Source organism: Sciurus vulgaris (genome assembly GCF_902686455.1).
Source record: "Sciurus vulgaris genome assembly, chromosome: 3".
Taxonomy (NCBI): domain Eukaryota; kingdom Metazoa; phylum Chordata; class Mammalia; order Rodentia; family Sciuridae; genus Sciurus; species Sciurus vulgaris.
In genome coordinates, this window is record NC_136463.1 from 152,067,016 (window position 1) to 152,091,302 (window position 24,287).

Consider the following 24,287-nt stretch of genomic DNA (forward strand, 5'->3'; position numbering starts at 1 on the left):
AACCAGCAATTAACTGAAAGGTTTTGATTGAAAATGCTATTGACTGCTTTCATATCAGACAGCTTCCTGGTTATTATACTTCATGGGCTAAGTAGGTGCCAAGACATTAAACTGTCAATAATCTATTAATACTCAACGGTTGCACTCACTCTCCCTGAATCTGCAGGCAAATGTATTCAAGCCAAGTACCTGTTTAGAACTAATGCAAATTCCCCAATCCTGACATGGAAATCACATCTTCATTACCTCCTAGTTTAAATGCCCGATAGTGTTGACAGAATAGGAGAAAAATATGCACATGAGAAATGCTTATTCAGACGAGTTAAACTAACATTTGCTTTTTCAGGGATTGAAGAAGGGATAGAGAACATGTCCTGGAACCTGACTTTCTTTCCAAGTCATATTTAACAGTTTCTAAATGGAGTATAATAAACACTTTACAAAGAGAAATGAGAAATCCTTTAAAGGAGAGCTTATAGGTCCCTGCCGCTCAGCATCTGGGCAACAGTCATATGCTGTGGAGTGGGGGGAAGAACTTTTAATGAATTTAATAGAGAAAAGCACTTTAATTAAATGCTGTCAAAGTGGATTGTATTAATGACCATACACAGAGGAATTTAAAGCCAGCCAAGTTTATTTAGCAAATAGAAAGTGGGCTTTCGAAGGCTGCAAGTATTTATGTTTCTGCAGTTGCAGTACATCTAGAAGATGATGGTGCCACATGAAACCACTGAGTTATTAGATATGATTTTATTTATTGTGTATTATTAAAGTTTCAAAGGCCTCAGGGGAATCAGTTTCATTTTCAAAATTAAACAATGCATTTGATCAGAAAGGGTTAAAAAAGGAGAGTACTGTCTCCTGGTTTTTTCTGTTGCCTACAACTTTGATGCCGGTGAGTGGTTAGTAGAGTCGACCGTTTCTAGGTTCAGCCGGTCCAGATTCGTTTCATTGAATGGTAGTGACAAAGAAATCAATGACAGTATTTCTCCTGACTCCCCCCTCCCAGCATACACACTTCATTTTCAGTGACTTGCCACTAAACATAATTCATTCTATTATATATAGTAATAAGCTGAAAAATGACCAAAGCTCTTAAAAATCTCCATGAAAATTTGGTTGCCATAACTTTCTTAATCAAAAACACGAGTAGCACAAAAGTTCTACAAAGTAAAAGGTATCAAATGTTTGACTTGGGGCAACAGGAAAAGAGAGGTCCTTCTCCATATCTTCTATCTGGAGGATGACCACAGAACAAACCTATTATTAATGATAGTATTTAAAAAATAAACAAAAAAAACATAAACCTTAATGCATGAAAGCTGTAAAAGATTGAAAAGCTGGTCTGGCTGGAAAAATACTGTGTGTATGTCAAAATGATTTTCTCCACTGTTTGTAAAAATGTAATTATCCATGATACGCTATTATCCATGATAGACTACAAGGATGAGGTTCTCTCAAGGAACTCTACTGGAAACTGAGGATTCGCCTTTGGTCTTCAGTCTCTGACACCGCCATGTCTGGGAGATCATAAACCACGGTAGTGATTTACCACATCCTTCATGCAGTTATATATACACCCTTCCAGTCTGTCTTTAGATTTTTAATTCAAAACATGAGAAAGGGGGAGAAGGGAAATGTGAGGATAGGAGAAAAAACAAAACAAAACATAAAACCCAGCACCTATTTCCTTTTAAGAACAAAATAATGGTCACAAATGGAGACTTTCAACTTTCTAAGTAAATAATCTAATTTTTAATCCTCCCCCCACCCATGATATTTATTAATATCACATGTTTGATCTGTGTCTTTGTAGTTCTGGAACTTATAAGTAAACTCTGCTTTTCCTGTCTGTGCCAAGATGTTTCAGACTAGTCTTTGAAATGCTGCAAATGCAGATGAATAATGACATAAAATAGGAACTGATTACACAGACATTCTATATGTGAGGAATGGCAACACAGAACACAGATGACATTACATGTTCATGTATCATAATGTACTACTCTGCTTCACACATGCAAATACATGGAGATCACTGAAGTACACAGCACACCATCTTCAGTCTTTCTGTTCTAGCAACTCAGAATATATAGGTTGATTTCTTGCATATAAAGTGACAAGAAAACTCTCCTACTACACCTGTGGTTCCAGTGTGAAGATATATGAAGGAATTGTCAACCGCTGGAACATACTGATACATTTGGTCCAGATTATGTTTTACAAGCCAAAGAATCAGGCACTTAGCTTTTCTTTTGATTTCTAAGGAAGTGATTGTTAACTTACCATGTGCACTGTTGGTTTTAGCCCCTCTCTCTTTGGGAGGTTACATTTTACATGAAGTACTCAAAAAACAATTCCTCCCAAAAGTATACTTCCAAATCACACCTACCTGGAGATATTAAATACTGGTCCACCACAGTTCCTCCCACTCGTCCACAGCCATACTTTTGAGTACACTGCTGACATGAATTGCCAAAAAAGGGAGTTGAGAAAAACTAAATTTTAAAAGATCATTTGAATGTGGACTTTGCACTTACATAGCATGTACTCACTTAGCACCTTATTCACTTAATTCAAACAGAAATAGGGAGATATTTATATGCCCACATATATTTATCTTAAGTATCTGCATCATAGATTTTATCTCTCAAAGTTTAAAGTGCTTTTAAAAAAATTAATCTCATTTTAAGTTGGTCATATCTAAAAATGTAACTGTGTCACAATAATTTGTCCCTTGGTTTTCTACCCAGTCCTCAAATCTGCTCTGAGTGGTTGATGCTTAAAATCAGGGTATGAACTCATTGTACTATACAATTCTGCAAAATGGATACAATCAGATACTCAGATGAACCTTGTACATTTATACAGAATACAGAGACAAATCTTGAAATGAAGAAATAAATTTAAAGGACAGTGTGAAGGGGAGAGTAGAAACAATTGCTATAGATTTTATCTATCTATCTATCTATCTATATCTTTATATCTATATACATATAGATAGATATATAAAATCAAGTGAGCTGTAATACCAATCAGCCATTCAGTTCTAAAAACGTCTGGTCACTTTTTCACACAATGGTTTTCAGCATATTTTGTTTATAAAAAATGAAGACATGGATGGCCACAGAGCTTAAAACAGAAAAAAACCTGAAGTCAATTCAGTGCTGTGCTGGTAAATGTTTAACAACTGGTTCTCCGGTGTGAAAGGCCCCAGTTGGACTATTTGCCAATTTTTGTGAATGATCCCACCACAGTCAGTTTCATACTACCAATGGTATAACAATCAGTTTTCAAAATTCCTAAAAATTTAGCCACCAGTTCCCATGGGCTGGTATAGGTCCATTCCAGTGCACCCTGACTTCACTGTAGAAAGGGATATGTCCCTCCTCCAACAAGCCATATGTAGCTTCTCAGACCTGCTCACTGGAGTCCCTTTGCCTGACCTGACTTACCTGTCATTTTCCCAGTCCCAAAGTGAGCAGGATGACCCCCACGGGATGTACAATTCCACGAGAGATTCTACATTAGAAGGTGAAGGGTTATATGATTTGCAGTGAATTAGATCTAGAAACAACTTGTGAAGAAATTGAACTTGTGACCTTAGAGCTGTCAAACCTATCCAGTTTGCTTGATCTCCCATTTCTAGGGTCAAACCGAGTAATAATAAAATAAATGAATTTCAGAACTTTGGCAGTTTTCCTTTAATTGAAAATGTGCTTTTCTATCATTACAAGGGGAAGTTCCAGACTTCGACTTAATAAAAATCAGCAGTAGTTTTCAGCTACATTAGATTTCCACACTAAACAGAAACAGCTGAGAGGCCACAGTAGGTAGGTTTGGCTGCAATAGTTTAAAACTCAGTGGCTGACTTTCTCATGCAACTGTCAAAACTATCAGTCATAAGAAAACCAACTGGATCTCTCTGAGTCCTATAATATAAGGTGTTCATAATCTGTGATGTTATTGCTAATTTTTTTTCCAAATGCATTTTAATCTCCCAGGAGCAATGTGTTTTTGTTTTAATTTTTGTTTTTTATACTCTCATTAAAATACTCAAATGGGAATCAGAAATGGAAAAACCAACCCACAGAACGAATGCTTCAGATAAAAAGTGTCTCTGAGATTACCTAATTCATGCTATAACCATTTACAGAACAGTAGATGGAAACACAGAGAAATGCTTCCTCCAGAGTCAAACACTCGGCCCTGTTACTAGAGCCACGTCACTTAACTGAGCCCTTTTCTTTAATCTATCATTGTTTTTCCTCCCATTGGATCGTAAGTTCATTGACATAGAGAATGATTCTTATTCTTTATAAAATGATCTGGTTTCTGAAACAGTGCATAAAAACTTTAGAGGGCAACAAATATATGGAAAATTTTTAAATATTTGGAAAATGCTATGGTTTCGATGAGTGCCCCACAAGGGTCCATGTGTTAAAGAATTGGTCCCCCAGGTGTTACTACTGGAAGGAGGTGGAACCTTTAGGAGATGGAGTCTTATAAGAATTCCTGAGGTACTGAGGGCACATCCTCTAAAGGGACTGTAGAACCCCTCTGTTCTTTTCTCTCTTCTGGTTGCTGGCTCAAGAGGTAAGCATTTTGCTCTACTATGTGCTCCTACCATGATGTGCTGCCCTAGCCAGAGATTCAAAGTGATGGGACCACTTGATCTTGGACTAAAACCTCCAGAACCATGAGCCAAAACAAATCTTTTTTTCTTTATAAGTCAATTTCCTCAGGTATTTCATTAAAGTGACTGAAAGCTAACTAATACAGGAACTCCTTACTTAAAAGTCATACTATACTTAGGCTTAAGCAAATCCCAATCATCTATTTTTAATGTACTTTAAAACGTTTAGACCATAAAAACTTGTCTGAAAAGAAGCGTTTGTATTTGATCCTACCATTATATAAGTAAGACATCACAATTTTTCAAGATTAAAAACTGGTTATATTTACTGTCATGTTCTAACCTTGTAGCTTTAAATTGTGGAGCTATGGCTTGTTTTACAATTTGCTGTGAATGGTACTTCAAGTGATTTTTTTTTATCAATAGTTAAGATTGTAAAATTTACAAATATCTTTATTTTTTAAAATCAGAGTTGACTCTAGACCTTTTCACAATGATGCTACACTTTCTACTATTCATATATGTTTGTCCATTCTGGTTTCTTTACGTTTGTGGAAGGGAAAGAGGTAGAATTCTGGTGGTGACACCAGGAATGAAGTCACTCACATGAAGTTAACTCACATGATTCTCAGCATAGAAGACCCGGCCCAGAGTGTCCCCAGATCTAAAGAAATTCTGCACCTCTGCTCTACCTGTCACTATAAATTTAATCCTCAAAAGTCTATACTCATTTCCCTGCTAGCCCACAAGCAACTCAAGACAAGAAAATATTTCTATTCCTTTGAGTCCATTATAGGTAAACACAGAGCTGCTGTTATAGATGCTTATTTAATGCTAGAACAAAGGGACTCATAGTCACCACAAAGCAGCTTTGCAAATACATGGATTCTAATGTGCTTCAAGTGCAGCAGAAGTCCCAGAGGTTGCACAGAAGTGCAGTGATCTTTTTGCTTTTTAATTTTAAAAAATTTAAGGCAAAAAAGTAGTAACCAACATTTTTCTTTCTCAGTGGCATTTTATTATGCCACATAGAGGGATTTTACTCAGCACAAAGAAGAGAAGTTCTCACTTTTAAATAACTTATAATGGCTTTTAAAAGATTCTTAAATGTAGAAAGGACATATGAAGCAAAACAACTCTGTGACTCTCAATCTGTCTCGAACAATTGTGTAACATGCCAACAATAGAGGTCAGGCATGCTCTCAGATCTTGTTGTTGTAAAAATGTGCTGATACCACCCTTGATTCAATTCTGGATTCTTTTGAATAAATATTATTCCCTTTATCCTTAAGATTAATCTTAATAATGCTCAGATTCTATTAACATTTCTCAGGAGCTTACATACAAAAAGCCATCTCATTTAAATCTGACTTAATTCCCATAAATTTGGGGATTATTACTGCTATTTCCAGAAATTTTAAGTGGCCTCTGCAATATCAGAGCTCTAATTCCAGGGGTGACCCTCGTCTTCTGAAGCTACAGTGGACTTCCCTCTTTTTCATCTTGGTTCCAGCAAAGCTACAGTTTCAGTCTACTTGGATGAGATCTTTGACAATTTATATCATTTAGATTTAAAAAGAAAAGAAGGGAGGCTAAAAGAAATGTAATTTTTATTTGGACCTTCAACTTTTATTGACACATTTTAAAATCAGGCAGTCCAAATGTTCTATCCAGACTGAATTAGCAGGTAGTTGTGGATCATGTTATTTCAGTTTTATCAGATTCCTAGTGGGTAGTTCATCAGCTAAGGTTGAGTTCCCAAGCTACATTCCGGCTGTTTCCAGCACAATCATCTCCCAGTTTTATGATCTTGAGTGATTACACCCAAATCAAAGTATGTGAAATAAAGACCCTACACTGACCAGTCTGCACTTCACCCACTGCCCTTCTCTGTAGATATGTGTTTCTGTTTCTTCTGCAAAGACCATGAATATCTTCTAAATCACAACTACCTATGAAGTAGAGGTACTCTGGTAGAAAATTTAAGGAGGAAATGTGAAGCAGACTCCTATGGTCCTAGAAGAGTATGTGCTTTTCTGTCAAACAGCTCACTCTTAAGAGGGGCTAGTTTACACAACTCACCTGCTAGGAACCAAAGCTCAAGTCAGTGCATGCTCAATGAACCAGGTGGTTTGGTTGGTGGACCAAAAATGAATTAGTCTTTACCCAGTGCCAGGTAATAAGGTTGCTACTTGGAGAAATCACTCTAGGTAGAGAGGATGAATATAAATAAGACAAAAAAAAAAAAAAAAAAAGAAAAGAAAAAGAAATCTATTTCTATGTGATCAGGATAAAAATTAGAGATAAAGTGGACACTCTTACTTATCCATCTATTTTCTATCAAAACAACTTTTTAAAATGCTACTTGATCATTAATCAACAGATATAATCCCTTGCAGAAATATGCAAATCACTTTGGGCTCTAAATAGTAGATTCAGAAGGTCTGTTTGCTTTGGTGCTTCCAAATAGCCATTATTTTTTTTTAAGGTATTGTTAAAAAAAAAAGATCTTTGAAAGATTCAACACATTTTAGATATATTACCCAGTTCCTTCTGGAAATAGCTAGAAAAAAATTGCAGCCAAGAGATGCCATCCAAGGTTAGACTCTGAGAAGAAATAGAACCTATGGATTCTACCAAGTTATAGTCTGAATTTTAGATTAATTCAAGGGAGGAAGGGGAAAAACAGAAATCTGTTTAAAAATGCACTCTGAATAAAGGAGAAAATTACTCAATATACATGGGAAATTCTGTTTCATTCACTGTTATACAAGTGATGCCTAGAATAATACCTGGCACCAAGAAGGAGCTGGACAAATACTAACAATGAACAAGTAAAACTGTGAGAATAAAAATGATCAATCTTCTCAATCATGTCTCTACTTTGAGGACTGAGAGCAGGTTCATTGATCAATTTTAATCATCTTTTCCTAAAGCCACGCTTGGCAGATAGCTATGGAAGCATCAAGGAATGCACTTTCCTTCTCTCTGATGAAACGTGAGGAGGTCCTTGATGAGGATGACGCATCTGTATCTGCAAGTGACCTCATTTTGGTTTAGGCTCACCACTGCTGCTTTGCATGGGTGAAGAGAGAAGGCAGTCCACATTCTAAGGCACCTCTTACCTTGGCCTCTATTTATTTTCTTTCTTATTGCTCCACAAAGCTCACATTTAATGTTTGTCCTTTCACAAAATGTATTAGCCACTGTCCTTTGTTCTTCCAGGTTGAAAAAATAAAATAAAAAAGGAGTGCCTTCAATTATTGAAAAGAAGGAAGGGAAGGAGAAAAGGCAGGTAGGTAGGCACAGCCATGTGGAGTTGACCAAAAGAACAATAGCAAGAACGTCCCCTAAAAAATTCCATGGCAATTTTTTAAAAGACAATTGTGCTCTGTGTTTTCAGTATGGTGTTTAATCTTCTTTTCCTATAAAATCATCAAGAAGAGATTGAGATGCCAAAGGTTTTGTATTATATGTGGTTTTATTTAATATCACCAAGTAGAAAAGAATATGAAAATGTGTAAGGAGTTCCTTGCTGTCCCAAAACTTTTAAAAAGGGAATCTTTTATTAATATAGAAAGATACTGTTCCTAATTAGAATAAGTTACACTCCAAGTATGTATAATATGCCACAGTACATTCTACTGTCAAGTATAACTAAAAGGAACAAATAATATTTTTAAAATGATGGTGTATATTAGTGATTTTTGTGGTTTCTGAGCACTAGACAGTGTGGAATTTGATCTATTGGTACTGATGTAAATAATAAGCTAATCCTGATTCTTCCCTCTACCTATGAGGCAGTGTTAGGCCAAGAGCCTTCTATTCAGATGTAGGATCTAAAGAACAAGGAGTGTATAACCCAAAGGGTGAGTAGCTGCAAATATACTGCCTCTCAAAATATAAAATATCAAAATTAGACTATTATTTAAAGAAACACAAGTAACAAGAAACTAAGTTTCCTCTGTTCCCTTCAGAGGAGGAAGACTGAAAGAAGTGGAACCCCAGCTGTTTGACATTTTACTTCCAACCAGGGCTAATCCTGGATGTTTAATTTGGGAAGGTGGTGTGTTATGAAGTTTCAGCCACTCAAGGGGAGCTCTTCTTGGCAAAGACACTAGAATGATCCCATGAAGAGCAAAAAATCTTCACTCCAATTATTAAAATGAGAAGGCTAATAAAATATTGAGCCCACTCCAAAGAAAAAAATCTAAGTAGACCCAAAAAAGACTATCATAAAAATTTAAGGCTTGTGTCAACATCTATAGCACAGTGACTACAGAAATACATGATGGATGTTAGAAAAATCACAATGAAATAAAAAGGCATAATGCCTTAAATATACACAGAACTTAAAATCACCCTTGGGCATTGATTTCCTGCTATTTATGTGTCCAAAGAACTTCATATTTTTTTTAAAAAGGTCATATGAATCTCCCTTGACATGAATTTATACTAGTCTTGTTAATCATACTTGCAACCATCTACCATGACAGGGGCCAGGTTTTCAGTGGCCATAGTCTCCTGAAGGGGCTCTAACTTTCTGGCCCTAAGTTAGAACATTTACAGGTTACCTGTAAGTGGTCTATAGCCAGTTGGTTTTCTACTTTTTTTATGAGATTGTTCTATATTTGCCCAACAAAGCTCTCCCTTTAAAATGCAATGCCTTTCAAATTAAGCATTCAGACTACTTGTTGGAAAGTCAGTGTCAAGAAATCCTACAATATGTATGATCAGAAAAATGAGATTACACTCCATTTATGTATGATCTATCAAAATGTATAAATGCATTCTACTGTCATGTACAACAAATTAGAACAAATTAAAAAATTAAAAAAAAAGAAAGCCTGCCTTCATGGCAATAAGTTGGACAGTCATTTCCTTCTCAAATGAATTTTAAGTGGTAAACATGGAGTAGGCAACAGAGACTGGGCTTGATAAAGGACTGGAGAAAGATCATGAGATTGAACAGGAATCAAGGGCAGGCCAAGGTTTTGAGGAGGCTGAATCAAATTTAGAGAAACTATGAATATTACACAGAAGTTACATGATAGACAAAGATGTACAATAAATAGCAAATGAGGTGATGGTTGGGAGAAAAGTTTCACAGTGAGAAGAAGTTGACATGGTGAAGAGGCTCTAATGTTAAAGATGGCAAAGGAGAAGATAAAGCCATGAACGGTAGCTGCTGAATCCCTAGTTCTAGGCTTGAGAAATCTGAACCTTCTCAGAGTCCTGGATTCTAATGACGTTCTGTCACTTTCAATTTATTTGAGATTTCTGTGTCTTATAAAGAGAAAACAAAAGTATGAAACTTTAAATGTAAAAAATGTAGGCAGATCTACTTTCCCTAAATGTCCAGAAAAGACACAGGTAAGCCTAATTATTGACTAGAAACTGATAATCTGCTTCATCGTTCTGATATTTTCAGTCAGAGAAACCTATTCCATAACATTCTGGAAGAAAGTGAACCCAAGATGGAAATGTCTAGAATAAAAAGAACAGATTACAAATGACTTCCGATTCACTATGTTCCTGAATAACACATTTTTAAAAATTAGCCATGTTGAAGAACTGGTAAAAAATAAATCAAGAATACTTTTAAGTTGAATAAATGCATTCTGGATAACAGTATTAATACAAAAAAAAGTTAGTGTGACTTCTCAAGTTTTCCCAAGTTAGGACCAATTTCTTTGTACCCAACTGCTGCAATATTTCACTAGAAGTGGCAAGGGTTCTTGCATCTCTTCTCAGGACTCGAGTTGGGTTTCAAAACTCTGGAGCCACAATCCAACAGCAGGCTTTGAATAGGAGTTTGGAATGAATCCAAGGTGAAAAAAAACATTCTAATAACCTGATTACAGAATTTGCAAACATCCTTAATCAATTAATTAGGTTATTTATTTATTTTCCTGGAAGCTGTTCTTTTGGAAGCAGATTCATAAATCAAGATCTAGTCTGTACAAGTAAGAGTAGGAAAGCAGGACTGAAAACTTGTTGCTGAAAGGCAGAACCCCAAGTGTTAGGAAGGAGAGTCACATTCTGACGTTATCTTAAAACCGCAAAAGCAGTTTGATGAAAAGTAGAAATTTTACTCCTTTCGATTTTGGTATCATACTGATAAGTTATATAGTGTTCCCTACATTAAATGTCCCTCAAAATGAAAGTTCACAAAACCATAACTGTTCAGTATAATGATTAAAAATAAATGATATATGTAAGCAGTTCTGTATAATATCAGGCAGTTAATAGTAAATGCTCGGGGAATGCTGAATGTGGCCATTTAGAACTTGTTTCCAGTACACACACACACACACGCACACACACATACACACACACAAAGACTCCAAAGGTGAACAGATGTGAATTTAAGTTCTCACTTTGGGAAAGTAACTTTAGTTTCTCATCTGTGAAAGTAGACAAGAAAAATAATCACTCTCTTGGTTTTTCACAACGACTGAAGAAGATAAAATGTTTAAAAAATCTCACATTTTAGAAAGTCTGGTTTTCCAAAAGACCAGTTGCTGCCAGGGAAGAAGAGGAGGAGGAAGAAGGAGAGTTGCCACTGCTATTATTACTACTAGATTTTGTAAAGGGAAACCTCAAAATCAGCCTCAGAGATACCATGATTCTTCATCTTACACTGTTTCTGGGGCTTCACAACTAAAGCAATATGGGCACTTCAGGCCAGGGAAGCCTGTTTGGGGGATTGTCCTGTGCATTGTGGGATATTTGGCAACATCCCTGGCCTCCATCTAGTAGATCCTAGTAGCCCTTTCAAATTATAGTAACCAAAAATGTTTCCAGAAACTGCCAAATATCCCATGGTAGACAAAATCATGTCTAGGTGAAAACCTTTAGTGGATACCAATGACAGGAAGTCTGTGGATCAGAAAATGCGGAAAATTCCCTGAGTGAGCGGCAATCCAAATGAGTAGAGGCATAATGCTGGTGTCTGGCTGTCACCCGCCAGGTCTCACATTCTTACTCAATGTAGGGCATGGAATTTTAAAACAAGTACTTGTCAGGAAACCACATAGCAGCAAGCTCAGAATTCCTGAACTTAGAAAATAACCCATGGAAACCCTGTGGTGGAAATACAATAAAGCAATAAAAGCACGAACTACACAGACCTGAACAATTTGGCAAATGCTCACTAATCAACCCCACTCAGAGACCTAGTCACAGTCTGAGAGATGTCCTTTCTTCTCTAATGCATTCGGGAGGGAAGTGTGGTCAGAGGAAGACTGGATGCCAGAAACGCCTGTGTTTCATTCCGCTGGTGATCCTGGCTTCAGGCAAGCTTCAATGACTGCTCTGGTTTTTCCAATTGTAAAATGGAGTTGGTAATAATGAATACCCTGACCTAACTACTTTTTGATTCTATGGGAGGATATCCTTCACTATAGGGCCTCAGGTCATAATAACCAGAAGGTGGAAATTCATTACAACCACAAAAAATAATTTTTCCCCAATCTTTTATGGCAAAAAATAGAATTTATTTCATCTTTTTCATGGAATGTTTTGGTTTGGCTTGGTTTGCCTCACCATGTCTCACCTCTGTTGATCTTTGTGCTGGCTATACTTGGACTAGAGACCTAATGTAGGTTAGTATTTTTCAACTTTCTTCCCCATTATCAATTCCCCAAGGAGGCTTTTTAAAGTATTTTGTTCCCAATCATTTCCCCACTTCATAAAATTTTAATGCCAGAGATAATACTGAATATCTCTTTATGTATTGCATCCCTTTGGAGAACCACAAACCACTGTAAATCTAAGATTTTTATGCTTCCTAAGAACCATTTTTTACCCCCTAGGGGCAGCACTGCCCTTACTGTGCATCCAAAGATATGAATGGATTCAGTTAACGAAACGTGTTCAAAGGCCAGAAGGCCGGCTTCTTCTCACAAATACTTAAATAGGGCTTCTGAAGACTTGCAATTCCAAAAAGAAACCTAGAGATGCCAGATAATTCAATATGACATGAAAGCTCCCCTAAAGAGACTGGATTCCCAAGGAGGAACCATCTCACTCTTCAAAGATAGTCAAGTTTCTGGGGCTCACAATACTCCTTGTTGGTCTCACACTCATCATGGTCTCAACTGCAACCCTGCCTCATTTTTGAAGTGAAATTCAATCAAACATACATTTGTTGGTAAGTACGCAAAGGGTTGTGTCAGGTGTTAGGATTATAAAAATAAACGATATGTAATATCCATCATCAAAAAAATCAGAGGCCTGAGCAAAGGCACTTGTAGCTTTGGTGTGGTAACTTCAGATACGGGGCTGGAACCACAGAGGCCAGATGACCTCACAGGGGCAAAGTGACACTATAGCTGCAAAGCCTGAAGGAACAGAGTGGATGGGCTGTATGCACACATGCACAGAGTGCAGGTAACAGGGATGTGGACAGCAGGATGTGAGTGGGTTCCCAAGACAAAGAGCAGAGCTCCCGCCATGGGGCACTCTAAGTCTCTGGGTCAGATCTTTAAGTTTTCTGAATTTTATGTTAAATTTCCTGACTTTTAAACATGGATTTACAATTTTCAGACTTTCATGGGCTTAAAATAAACATAGGTGCTGACAATTAGCAGACTGTCCATTTGTAAACTCTATCTGTACACCATTGGCAAGAAAACTTTCCCCTTATCTGTGAGGAGAGAGGCTGTGACTCTAAAGAACTTGTCAGCATCACTGAAAGCACAAACGAGAAAGGTGACAGGAAGCTCCTTATTTGATCAAGTCCATCTGTGGGGCCCTAATACAACAGATTAACCCAGTGAGTCCTTTTGCACAAACACTGCCTTGTATCTTCTCCACTTAGGAAAAATCAGGGACTAGTGTACCTGAATTAAATACAGAAATGTAAATGGCACTTTTCCATGACCAGTGGGGAGGACATCTCTACATTTTACTATGCTGCATATGTGAGAAGCTCTTGATCATCACCAGTTCACTCATTCTTCACAATTTAGTGATGGCACATTCTCCACCTAATTATAAAATACTGCATTGCCAAAATAATATCATCCTACATATGAATTTTAAAATTTCTAAAACATGTAAGCAAATATATATCCCTAAAATCCTAGCTGTTATAAAGAGCACAAGTGAATTCCAATGAGTCCACTGACTTGGCTTTTGGACAATTACAGACTTTTGTTAGGGACTTGGTATCTTTCAACACAGTCCTCCCCAAGTCACAGAGGCTATGCCAGCTAAATTCTCCAGTCTTAGGAATTATGATGGCTGGTTTCAGTTACTTTTCTTTACTTTTTTCATATTATAACTGTAATAAATAATTAATTCACAGCTTTGCATTTTGCTGACAAATATAAATTCAGCAAAGCAGTTGTCAGTCATAGACAGCACACCATGTATAAAACAAAAAAAGTGATGTACTAAAAAAATGATAGGGTCAAGGTCAATGGCTAGGGTATTATTTTCAATGTATAGGAAATTACCTTATTTGTAAACTCTTTAGCTAATATCTGAGTGATAGGTATAAACTTTCCCAAAATAAATGAATTTCCCTTAGTGATATCAGAAGTTAATGTTAATAGCCACGAAGTGCTGAAAACTGAAATGGAAAATTATAGACTGATTCTTGTTTACCCACTAAATGTTGTCAGAACAGTATCTAATTCTGACATACTAACATAAAAGATAATAAAACTCATAAATCAATTGGCTGTCTGCTTCTTAGATACTTCACTCAAACTAGTCAATTGTAAGGCAATTAACTGTAAGCTGGACATCCTTTCAGCTCTCTACACACAAGGCCCACACAGAAGAGAATTGTTTTATGAAATAATACCAATAATAAATGGGAACTTCCACTGAGTTTTTCAAATAAATTTATTTCCTAAAATATTGGGCCCTTTTTAATTTTAAAAGTTAAAATTTCAAAGTCAGAAAACCTCTACTCTATGTGACTCAGTATGTTGGTCTAATTATCTGTGGGGAGGTGCCTTGGTGTTTGGATGAGGCCCCAGCCAGGAAAGGACTAAGACAGGAAAGGGGGAGGCTGGGTCCTGAAGAGTAAGTCTGTGGCTCAGCCTCCTGGGGGTGAGTGACTGCCACTCACTAACTGGCACCCTGATCATCCACCCATCCTGTATTCACTGCAGACACTGCAAGAGAGCACCCAGATGAATCCGTCAGCCTAACTGTTCGGGCAATTCATTCTATGAACTTGGCCTTGGAAACTGACCAATGATGGTATGAAAGCATTGACTGAGATGTCAATATTTGGATGAAAAGTGACCTGATGAACCGTTAACTTCTGGCTTCTCCCCCAGGCATGTGTGGATGGAGCCAAGGGAAGGGACACAGATGCCTCAGGGTTTATTTTACCACATCCTTTGCTGCCTCTCTCTTATTACTTCTTTATCAAGAAACCATAGTGTACCTGTCCTTAATTCCCATCTTCTTTTCCATTCTTCACACATTTATACGCTTTTTTTCTTTTCTTTTCTTTGATGGTGGGTATTGAACCCAGGGGCACTTAACCACTGAGCCACATCCCCAGCCCTTTTTTTGGTTGTTGTTCTTTTTAGATATACATGACAGTAGAGTGTATTTTGACATATTATACATACATGGAGTATAACTTCTTTAATTAGGATCCCATTCTTGTGGTTGTACATAATGTGGAGTTTAACTGGTCATATATTCATGTATGAATAGCAAAGTTATGACCAACTCATCCTACTGTCTTTCCTATTCCCATACCCTTCCCTTCATTACCCTTTATCTAATTCAATGAACTTCTATTCTTCCCTTCCCCACTTATTGTCTGTTAGCATCCACATATCAGAGAGAACATTTGGTCTTTGGTTTTTTGGGATTGACTTATTTCACTTAGCATGATAGTCTTCAGTTCCATTCATTTACCAACAAAAGGCATAATTTCATTCTTCTTTTTGACTGGGTAATGTGTATATATACCACATTTTCCCCAGCTGTTTTTATTTATTTATTTTGAGAAAGGATCTTGTTAAGTTGCTTAGAACCTGACAAAGTTGCTGAGGTGGGCTTTGAACTTGCTATCCTCTTGCCCTGGCCTCAAGTTGATGGGATTACAGGTGTATGTGAGTTCACCTGGTCCACATGTTTGAACTCTTGCCTCAGCTTTCCCTTTGTACACAGGAAATTCAGAAAGAGGCCATAATGGTCCTGTGCAGTGGCACAGGGTCTGATGTTACTAGGCAGCAGAACTGAACCCATTCATGACCAAAATTCTAGGGAGTCTCATCACAGAAACTGTAGATAATACTTCTTGAAAATAACTGATTTTAGATAACTAAGTCAATAAACTCAGTTAATTTCAGAAAGAAATATTATTTGTTTTAATAAGAACAAAAACTAAGCCAACAGAACATGCTACCCAAAAGAAGGTAGATTTCTAAAAGAGGAACCAAAGACAGCAAAAACTCATCTTAAAATTCTAAAAATCTGTCACAGTTTCTCTCAAAAAAGGTTCAGTTGAGTTCAAAGGTATTCCTTGGTCATATGGCTATGATCTCACCTTTACCAAATGTTTCATGGGGAATTTGGATTAAAACTCCTTCTTTCTTTTTAAGAAGGAAAAAAAAAAAAAAACTGATGGAGAGTATGTTTTCTGGTTGGGAGACTTAATTCTCCACGAGTGCTGGGGCTTCACAACCTCACAAGGAATGAGCTCTCAGGGAAACAGCTGTCTTTGCATTAGACTTCTTGGTCATTTTTCTCTGTGTGCATGCACACACACACACACACACACACACACACATACATACATGCAGTGCCATTGTCCTTGGGGATGTGGCACAAGTCACCATCCCACAGGAGTTGGTATGTACACCACCGACCACTGGCAGTTGGGGTAGGCACAGGAAGTCAGGGAATGGGGGCAGGGGTGGGATGCTGACCTGCACCGGCTCAGGTGGGAGCTGGACCACATGCTGCATGCGCTCACTGTGGTGATGCCGAGACTCCTCTTCGTAGATCACATCTCTCTCATGCTGGGGAAGGTTCAGGAAGCGACGGATAGTACACAGGTTCTCCCAGAGGGTACGGTTTTCTGGGCTTGGGTTCTCCTTCCAGCGGAGCAGTTCACAGAGCCAGCCCTAGAGAGAGGAGGCCACCTGAGTTAGTCTGCAGAGTGGAGAGCAGCTGAATGGGCCTGGACTTGAGATAAGCACCATCCCACCTCATCATGTGTTGCTGTCAAAATTGCTCCCACCAACCTGGGGAGATACTGAAAAAGTCCGATTCCAAAAACTAACCAATGTCCACAAAGTTACACCCATGCCTAAGAGTCTTCACTCTTGGGGCTTATCACACTTCCTCTAGAATATATCCTTGATTACAGTCTCAAATAGAAAGAACTTTCTAGGTCCTCAAGCAAGATTACAGTTATCCAATTCTCAAAATAAGTAACTTATATTGGTCAAGTACAACTTTTGCAAATTACCAAATTTACCAGAATTCCAGAAAAAACTAGCATTCTAAGAAAAGAATGAAGATGAACAAATATGTATCATAAGATGACAAATTCAAAAGAAGAAAAAAAAAAGTCTACATGTAAATAGCACTGAATGGTCTAGGGAAGAAATATTCTTACAATCAATAGCAACTCTGCATAAGAAACAATAGCCCTAGCTAGAATGAAAAAAACAATGTTCATTTGCCATTTGCTCAATCTCTGAATGCCTTGGGTTCTAGACCCTCTTAACCATCATCTTCCTGCCACAGTCACACCTGCAGGAAGGTAGGCAGTTGGTCAGGTCACACCTGCAAATGTCTGCCTCCCAACTCTGGCATCCGGATGTTCTCTCTCTTGCAACTGCATGAGAAAGAAAATGCAATGCAAATACTGATGGATTATATGAAAATAATACAGAGGATGCTGTCAACATCGCTCACTGACTCATGTCAAAATATTTTACCCAGTAGCTTTCTAACCCATCATTTCTAAGCTACATTGCTAATTTGGAAAACAGGAACTATCCCATATCATGCCTCTTGCAAGAGTAAAAATTTTTCTGAAAAGGTGCATAAATAAACACAACTGATTTTGTGAAAAATAAATCCCAAACCTCAACAAATTCTATATCATAATTTGTAAGCCAATGAAAGTTCCTGACACGCATCATAAAAAACCCATATAATATCATAAGCTGTTGTTTGTCTAACTCTCCACTGTGTCTTCTGCCTTTACCCAAAAAAAGGCAAGATTTGATTATCTCCGCTGCATCAGCCAAGACAGCAACACCAGCTGTTCTCATTGTGCAGCCTCTTCCTCGCGGCCTCCATGTTAATAACCTGATCATTCCATTTTCTCCTTCAACTGCCGGCTGCAGCACCGCGAAGAGACAAAAACCCAGGCCCATCTGCAGCAGCTGTAGGCACTGAACTGTGAAGCCACTGGGGATTTATAAACTAATCTGTAACACAACACTGCCTTGTTTTTACAAGTGAGAGGCCACATTTGCGCAGACCTGATCTTTTCTTGCAATAAACTGGGAGCTTGGGAGAGTTAGAGGGTTAGGAAGAATGAAAACAAGATATCTTATCATTTGCTTGGAAATATTTTTCCAAGTATTTTCATACAATATTTTCCCGATTCAATTAAGAGACAGGTAATGGTTAATTTTCAAGGTGCCATGAGAATGAAAAATGAAGAAATTCTTATCCCTACCAGAAAATAAATGATATTAAAAAAAAAAATCTCCTGGTCCCAAAGTGTTTCCTCAAGGGTTTCTTCATACAAAGGAAAGAATTCTTGAAATGAAAAATAAACCATCTGTAGAAAAAAATAAGCTCCTATGTCTCTGTCTTTTCACAGATCTGAATAAGTCTCCAACTGAACTCTTTCAAATGTTTCAAACAGGTATGTTTAACATCTCCCAGGGGAAGCAAGAGCATGGAGACCAATCATTGAATGGAAAATAAAAACAAAAACCTACATCTGTTAAAAGATGAAGTTCTGAGATAGCCAGACCTTAAGGAAGACAGCACCTGCTGTTCCCCTGGAGGAATGAATTGCATTGTGGGAAGTCGCAGCTTGAAAGGAGACAGGTGACAGCTGAGTGGTATCTCCACTTATGACACTTGGAATGTCTCACACAACGTTCATTGCCATGTTTGATTTATATGCACTGTTATAATCTGCACTCATTACAATCACTTAGAACAACACTCCAGGCCTCGTTATGGACTATGTGCTGTCTGCCATCAGTCTTTAAGAAGTGTAGTGCTCAATTTGCCCACTGACATGCAAGGTCTTGACCTTGAAGCTATTAGGGAGTGGATTAGACACAAGTGTGATCATGTGTGCAGACATAAGCAAACCAAATTAATTTCTGGCAGAGGGAAGGAGGCAACAAGACCCTGTTCTTAGGGTACCAGAGAACTTCCCCAAATCCCTGATGGAGCTGAGCTAATAGCATGTTTAAGGGAACCCGGTTTTGAAGATGAAGCACATTCATGGTATTTAGAGGGTTATTAATCTAGTTTCCCCACAAAGTGTTTGCTTGGCTGATCAGATTAAGGGATGGAGCCTTCAACGGCACACCCCCACCACAGCAGGCCCTAAGAAATCTGTGCTACTTCACAGCCTTGGACATATTGCACCATGTGTACCCAGCTGCTTCAATAATTAGCTTATGAATGTATCAGCTGGTTCTGTGATTTTTATAAATAATAACTAACCTACGGAGCAGAAAGACTGTTGAGAGCCTTACAGTAGCACAACATCACAAGGTGCTCCTAACTCTAACTTGCTCTTCTCCTGAATGCTGTATTCCCCATCAGCAGGCCCCTGGGAGGCCATCTATGAATATTTATTTTGTATCTGAAATGGCGTTTTATTTTTTTGTCAGTTTTCTTCACAACAGCCATGATTTCCTTTCACTGACTCATTTGCCCACTCCATGTATCTGTATATGTATCTTCAGGAAATCTATTCTACCTCACTTCCCCTCACACCCACCATCTTCCTATTCACATGATCCTTCCACCAGCTCATTTGGGATGCTTATCTCTGTTTTCTCAATAGGGTGTCTTATTAGCTTGTTTGGTGGCTAATGAACGTGTGAGGAAGCATCATGCTGTTCCAATGAACACCCGTGTGTAAATTGTGAGTGAACCCATCACAGAAGAGATAAAGGGTCCCCACTTTGGGATTTTTTTCATTTATATAATTTTTGCATGCCATCCAAGAAAGTTCTGCAGTATCAGGCAAAAAAAAAAAAGTGTAAATGTCAAATAAAACAGTGACAGATGACAGTATTCTCTATTGAATAGCACTGTTTCTGTCGTGCATGTTCAATGGGAACTCATGAATTATTAATAAACAAATCTCCTTTTTCTGTTAAAACTCTCAAGTAGGTTTTTTGTTGTTGTTCCCTGTGTGTTATGTGGAGCATTCCAGGAGAATTATTTTCATTTCAGAAATGCTGATGCAGAAATGCTGATTTCCAGCCGTGGCCAACTCTGTGAGTGGCACCATGAACTATGTGTGTCTGTGGTTTCTCTCTTTGTCTGCTTATAAATTTTGACCAGAGGTTAGATGAGTATTCATATGGTTAGTTTAGCTTTTAAAGTTTGGTAAAACTAGGACTAAAGTGAGCTACAAGTGTTTGAGCACAGCTAGGAAATGCAGACGGCATTAAACTTGGAGCCATGAGAACTAGGTTCCTGCTATGTCATTAAATAATTAGATAGGCTTAAAGTTAGTGGTTACCCTGTTGGAGCTTCTGGGTGCTCAACTATAAAAGCAGGGACTCACAAAAGATGACCTCTAAGTTGTCCTCCAGTTCTGCTTTCCATGATCTGTTACCTCACTATGTGAAATAAGTAGCCAATAGTGATTAGCAATCAGGGATAAAAGTACAAAGATGAAACCACCTTGGCCAATTGGTCAAGATCAGCATTACTAATGATCATACATTGATACCATGATCTCCGCAATACAATGCACTCAGGATACAATGTACTTCAAAGGACACAATATGATTTTCGAAGCAGTCTGACCTCATTCATTTTGAGAAAAATCAGACAAACACAAATTAAGAGTTGTTTGACAAAATAATCTACAGTATTCTTCAAAATCAGCATGGTCATGAAAGGAAAGGAAAGACTTAGGAACAGTTGTGGACTAAAGAAAAATAAGGAGGATGAACAATTAAATGCAATGTGGTTCCTGGACAGGTTCCTGGATGTTTGTTAGTAGGAAAACAAGAATAAGGTTTTGGTTTTGTTAACAGTATTGAAACCATGTTAATGTCCTAGTTTTGATAGCTTCATTATTATCAATAATTGTACTATTGTGACATAAGGTGTCAACACTGGGAGAAGCTAGGTAAGGGATATACAGTACTAGGCAGTTATCCCTTCTGTGCTATTTTTGCAACATTTCTATGAATCTGAACTCAGTTCAAAACAAAAAGAGTTTTAAAATACAGAGGCTACCCAGAAGTTATACAGAAAAATATACATAGAGCCTAAGTAAAATTATGCCAAGAAATTCATGATTAAAACTTTTTTTAAAATTGAAGATAAAAGTTTCAATACCTGAACCAAGAAAAGGAACATAAAAGAGTACTTCCTTGCCACCGATGGTTAAAGAGTTCCTGACCATTCTGTGCATAAGCAAATAGTATTTATTAACATCTCATTTTAGCCATCTCATCAGCCTCTTAAACAAATATATTTCCCTCACTAGAAAAACCAACCCTGACCTCCCTTTCCAACTGCACAGGTGAGGCGACACTCTACCAATCAAGGTACAGTTTGTTTATGAGCCACATGTTCCTGAAAAGTTGAATACCAATATAAATTTACAAAGCAAATCATGTTGTAAATGTATTAGGTCTCCTTACTACTTGAATAAATGTGCCATTAATTTCTTTTGGAGATGAATCATAACTTGATAGTTTATCTTTTAGTAAACTGGTCACCATTAGCAAGTTCCATAAAAAGGCACCCTCTAGTTCACAGTCCAAGAGAATTAGAGGAGGCAACAATAAGAACCACTTGCTCCTGTTTTCTTCATGACCTCATCCCCATTAGTTCCCCTGTTGACCCAGCCACTGCAAATTACTCACACTCCTTGGAGATGCTTGGAACATTCCCATCTCCATGCTTTTTCCATGTTACTGCCTTGGCTGGATTGTCTCACACCAAAAACTCTGATCCCATGAGATGCTGTACTTCAAGACCCAGCTATTGTGGACTCACCTGACCTCCTTTGAGAATTGGTTCTTCAATCCTGCATGACCCTAATGTTGTGTACTCTCACAATTTGATAATTATTACTGGTAGGGGTAGGCCTGTCTTCATCTCCATCAGAAAAGTCAGCTTCCGGACAAGAGTGGAGGACAAAGGTTGCTTTTTTAGCATTTTCAGAGTATGTTTCCTTGCACATAGTAGTTTCCCTACACATGATCATTTGACTGAATTTGAAATTACCAAAGCACATAGGAACTAGCCTATGTTTATGAATGTTTGTGGCCTCAAATTCAGAGTTATTGTTATAAGAGGGCAATAATTTCCAGAAGCAACACTGCTGATGTTCTAAGGTCTGCATCCCCATCTCTAATGTATGGACATGATGAGGAAAATGGGGTGATCCAACACTACCCCTTGTAGAAATTACAAACAGTGAGAACTCTCAGAACATGAATTTAGCTTATGATCTGCTAAGCACTCACTGCCTGTATGCCATACAACATGTCTGGTGGAATATATATATAAATTTATATATATATTTATTTATATAATTTATTATAATTTATATTATATATATAAATAAATTATATATATATATATAATTTAACTGTCATTGCTATGTTTTGCCTAAAAGGTTAGTGGAAATCACTGACAAAGTGAATAATTATGACCATGAAGTTGCTGAGGAAATTCTCAATGAGTGCCGTCATTGAGAAAATGACATCAAAAGTGAACCTTGAGAGATAAAGACGGATTTTATCACATGGGGAAAGGGAGTGATTAAAAACACATGACAGAGATAAAGCTATCAGGTAAAGCAAAACCATGAAAAATTATCATACCCAGGGAATCAGAAGCAACTCTGAGAGGTCAAAGCACAGATTAGAAATGAAGATAGAGGTCAATTGTAAAGAATACCATACAAAGAAATTTCATCTTAATCTAACAAGCCCTAGGAGTCACTAATGGCATTTTAATTGACATGACAAAGAATTAACTCTTCTTTCTTTCCCTCTTCTGCTTTCTTTCCTTATAACAAAAAGTCCTTGGGGAAAATACAATGCTGAAGTCAAGAATACCACTTATCCTAGTCTAGATATCTCTTCTTTTTTTTCACAATCAAATAGTGTTGCTGGGTATTAACCAGGACCCATAATGGCCTGGTAGTGGTAAAGTACATATTTCATAAATCTCATCCTCTAGGAGTTTTTATTCTAAAAATAGCAGAAATCATAAGCATGAAACTATATTGATCATTTTTTAAAAACTGTTCTCATCTTAATCATTATCTTTTCTCTCTCTCTCTCTCTCTCTGTGTGTGTGTGTGTGTGTGTGTGTGTGTGTTGCTGTTGTTGAACATGTAGTAATTTTAAAGCTCCCTTGCATTGAAAATCAATGGGAATGGCAGTATTTTTTTATACAATTTTTTAAAGGTTTTCAATGCTCCAAACAATGTACCCAAAGGCTGAGAATGTTCAAATGACCAGGGAAGTCAATTACAAAACAACAGCCTAATTTGAGTTTGAAAATTATCAGATGAGTTTGAAGCCTAGTTCTAAATCTTATGTTTAAATGGTACTGACTGTGTGGGTGGGGGGACAACAGATGAGAAGAGTGGGGTTCCTGTCCATGGTGCTGAAATGTCACTATATACAAAGCTCTTTATTTTGCCACAACACAGTTGATCACTCTAACTTCTCCTATTCCTTTTGTCTTTTCCTTTAAAAAAAAAAAAGTTTTATGTTTAACTAATTTTTTAGTTTTAATATTTCAGAATAAATACAAACCAACATTAAACACAAATTCATAGCTTACTTTGATTTCCAAAAAATAACTGTCTCTATTGGGTAAGGCTGTATGTTCCTCAAAGGTGGGACCCTGTCACAGTGCCAACTGTTCCCCTGGATGTGCCTAACACAGAGCTGAAGAGTGGATTCTCATTAATAGTAAGCAGCACACCCTCTTCCCCTCGAGGAACTCCAGTGAATGAATAAGTCAGCAAATGAACAATTCCTCAGGAGGTTTCTCTCAGCAGAAATGGAAAAGGCCATTTCCTCACCCACATCTTCAATACAGAAAATGTCAGCATATGTAACCAAAAGGAAATGTTTTCTGAGTGTCTTAAAAGAAAATTCATATTATTAACCACAGACAGTTCGCTTTCTCAATGGAAGCACATAAAGTCCCCAAACAAACTTTTGTAACTGTGAAAGGATTTCTCTTCAGCTGGTTGAGATTCTTCTGAAGTGTGAAATGAGCCAGATAATATTCAGCTCTTGTTTCTTAGTCACCGAATTCTCTTTTCATGAATCCAATAAGTGTCTATTAAAACAAATAAACCCTCTAATGATTCAAGATAACCTAATCAAGAAGACTGAAATAGATAAGAGGCTAAGTATAGGGAGACTTGTCAAGGGCTTCAGTGAATCCCCAA

At 37.5% G+C, this 24,287-nt stretch overlaps 1 protein-coding gene across 3 annotated transcripts in view; it reads right to left on the minus strand.

The window, feature by feature from the left end:
- SATB2 (SATB homeobox 2) overlaps positions 1-24,287 on the minus strand; it is a 175,204-nt gene that overhangs the window by 19,029 nt on the left and 131,888 nt on the right. For all 3 annotated transcript variants that reach the window (XM_079135527.1, XM_079135525.1, XM_079135526.1), the window contains one exon: positions 16,549-16,746. In XM_079135527.1, the coding sequence (XP_078991653.1) occupies positions 16,549-16,746 (198 nt within the window). The remainder of the gene's footprint in view (positions 1-16,548; positions 16,747-24,287) is intronic.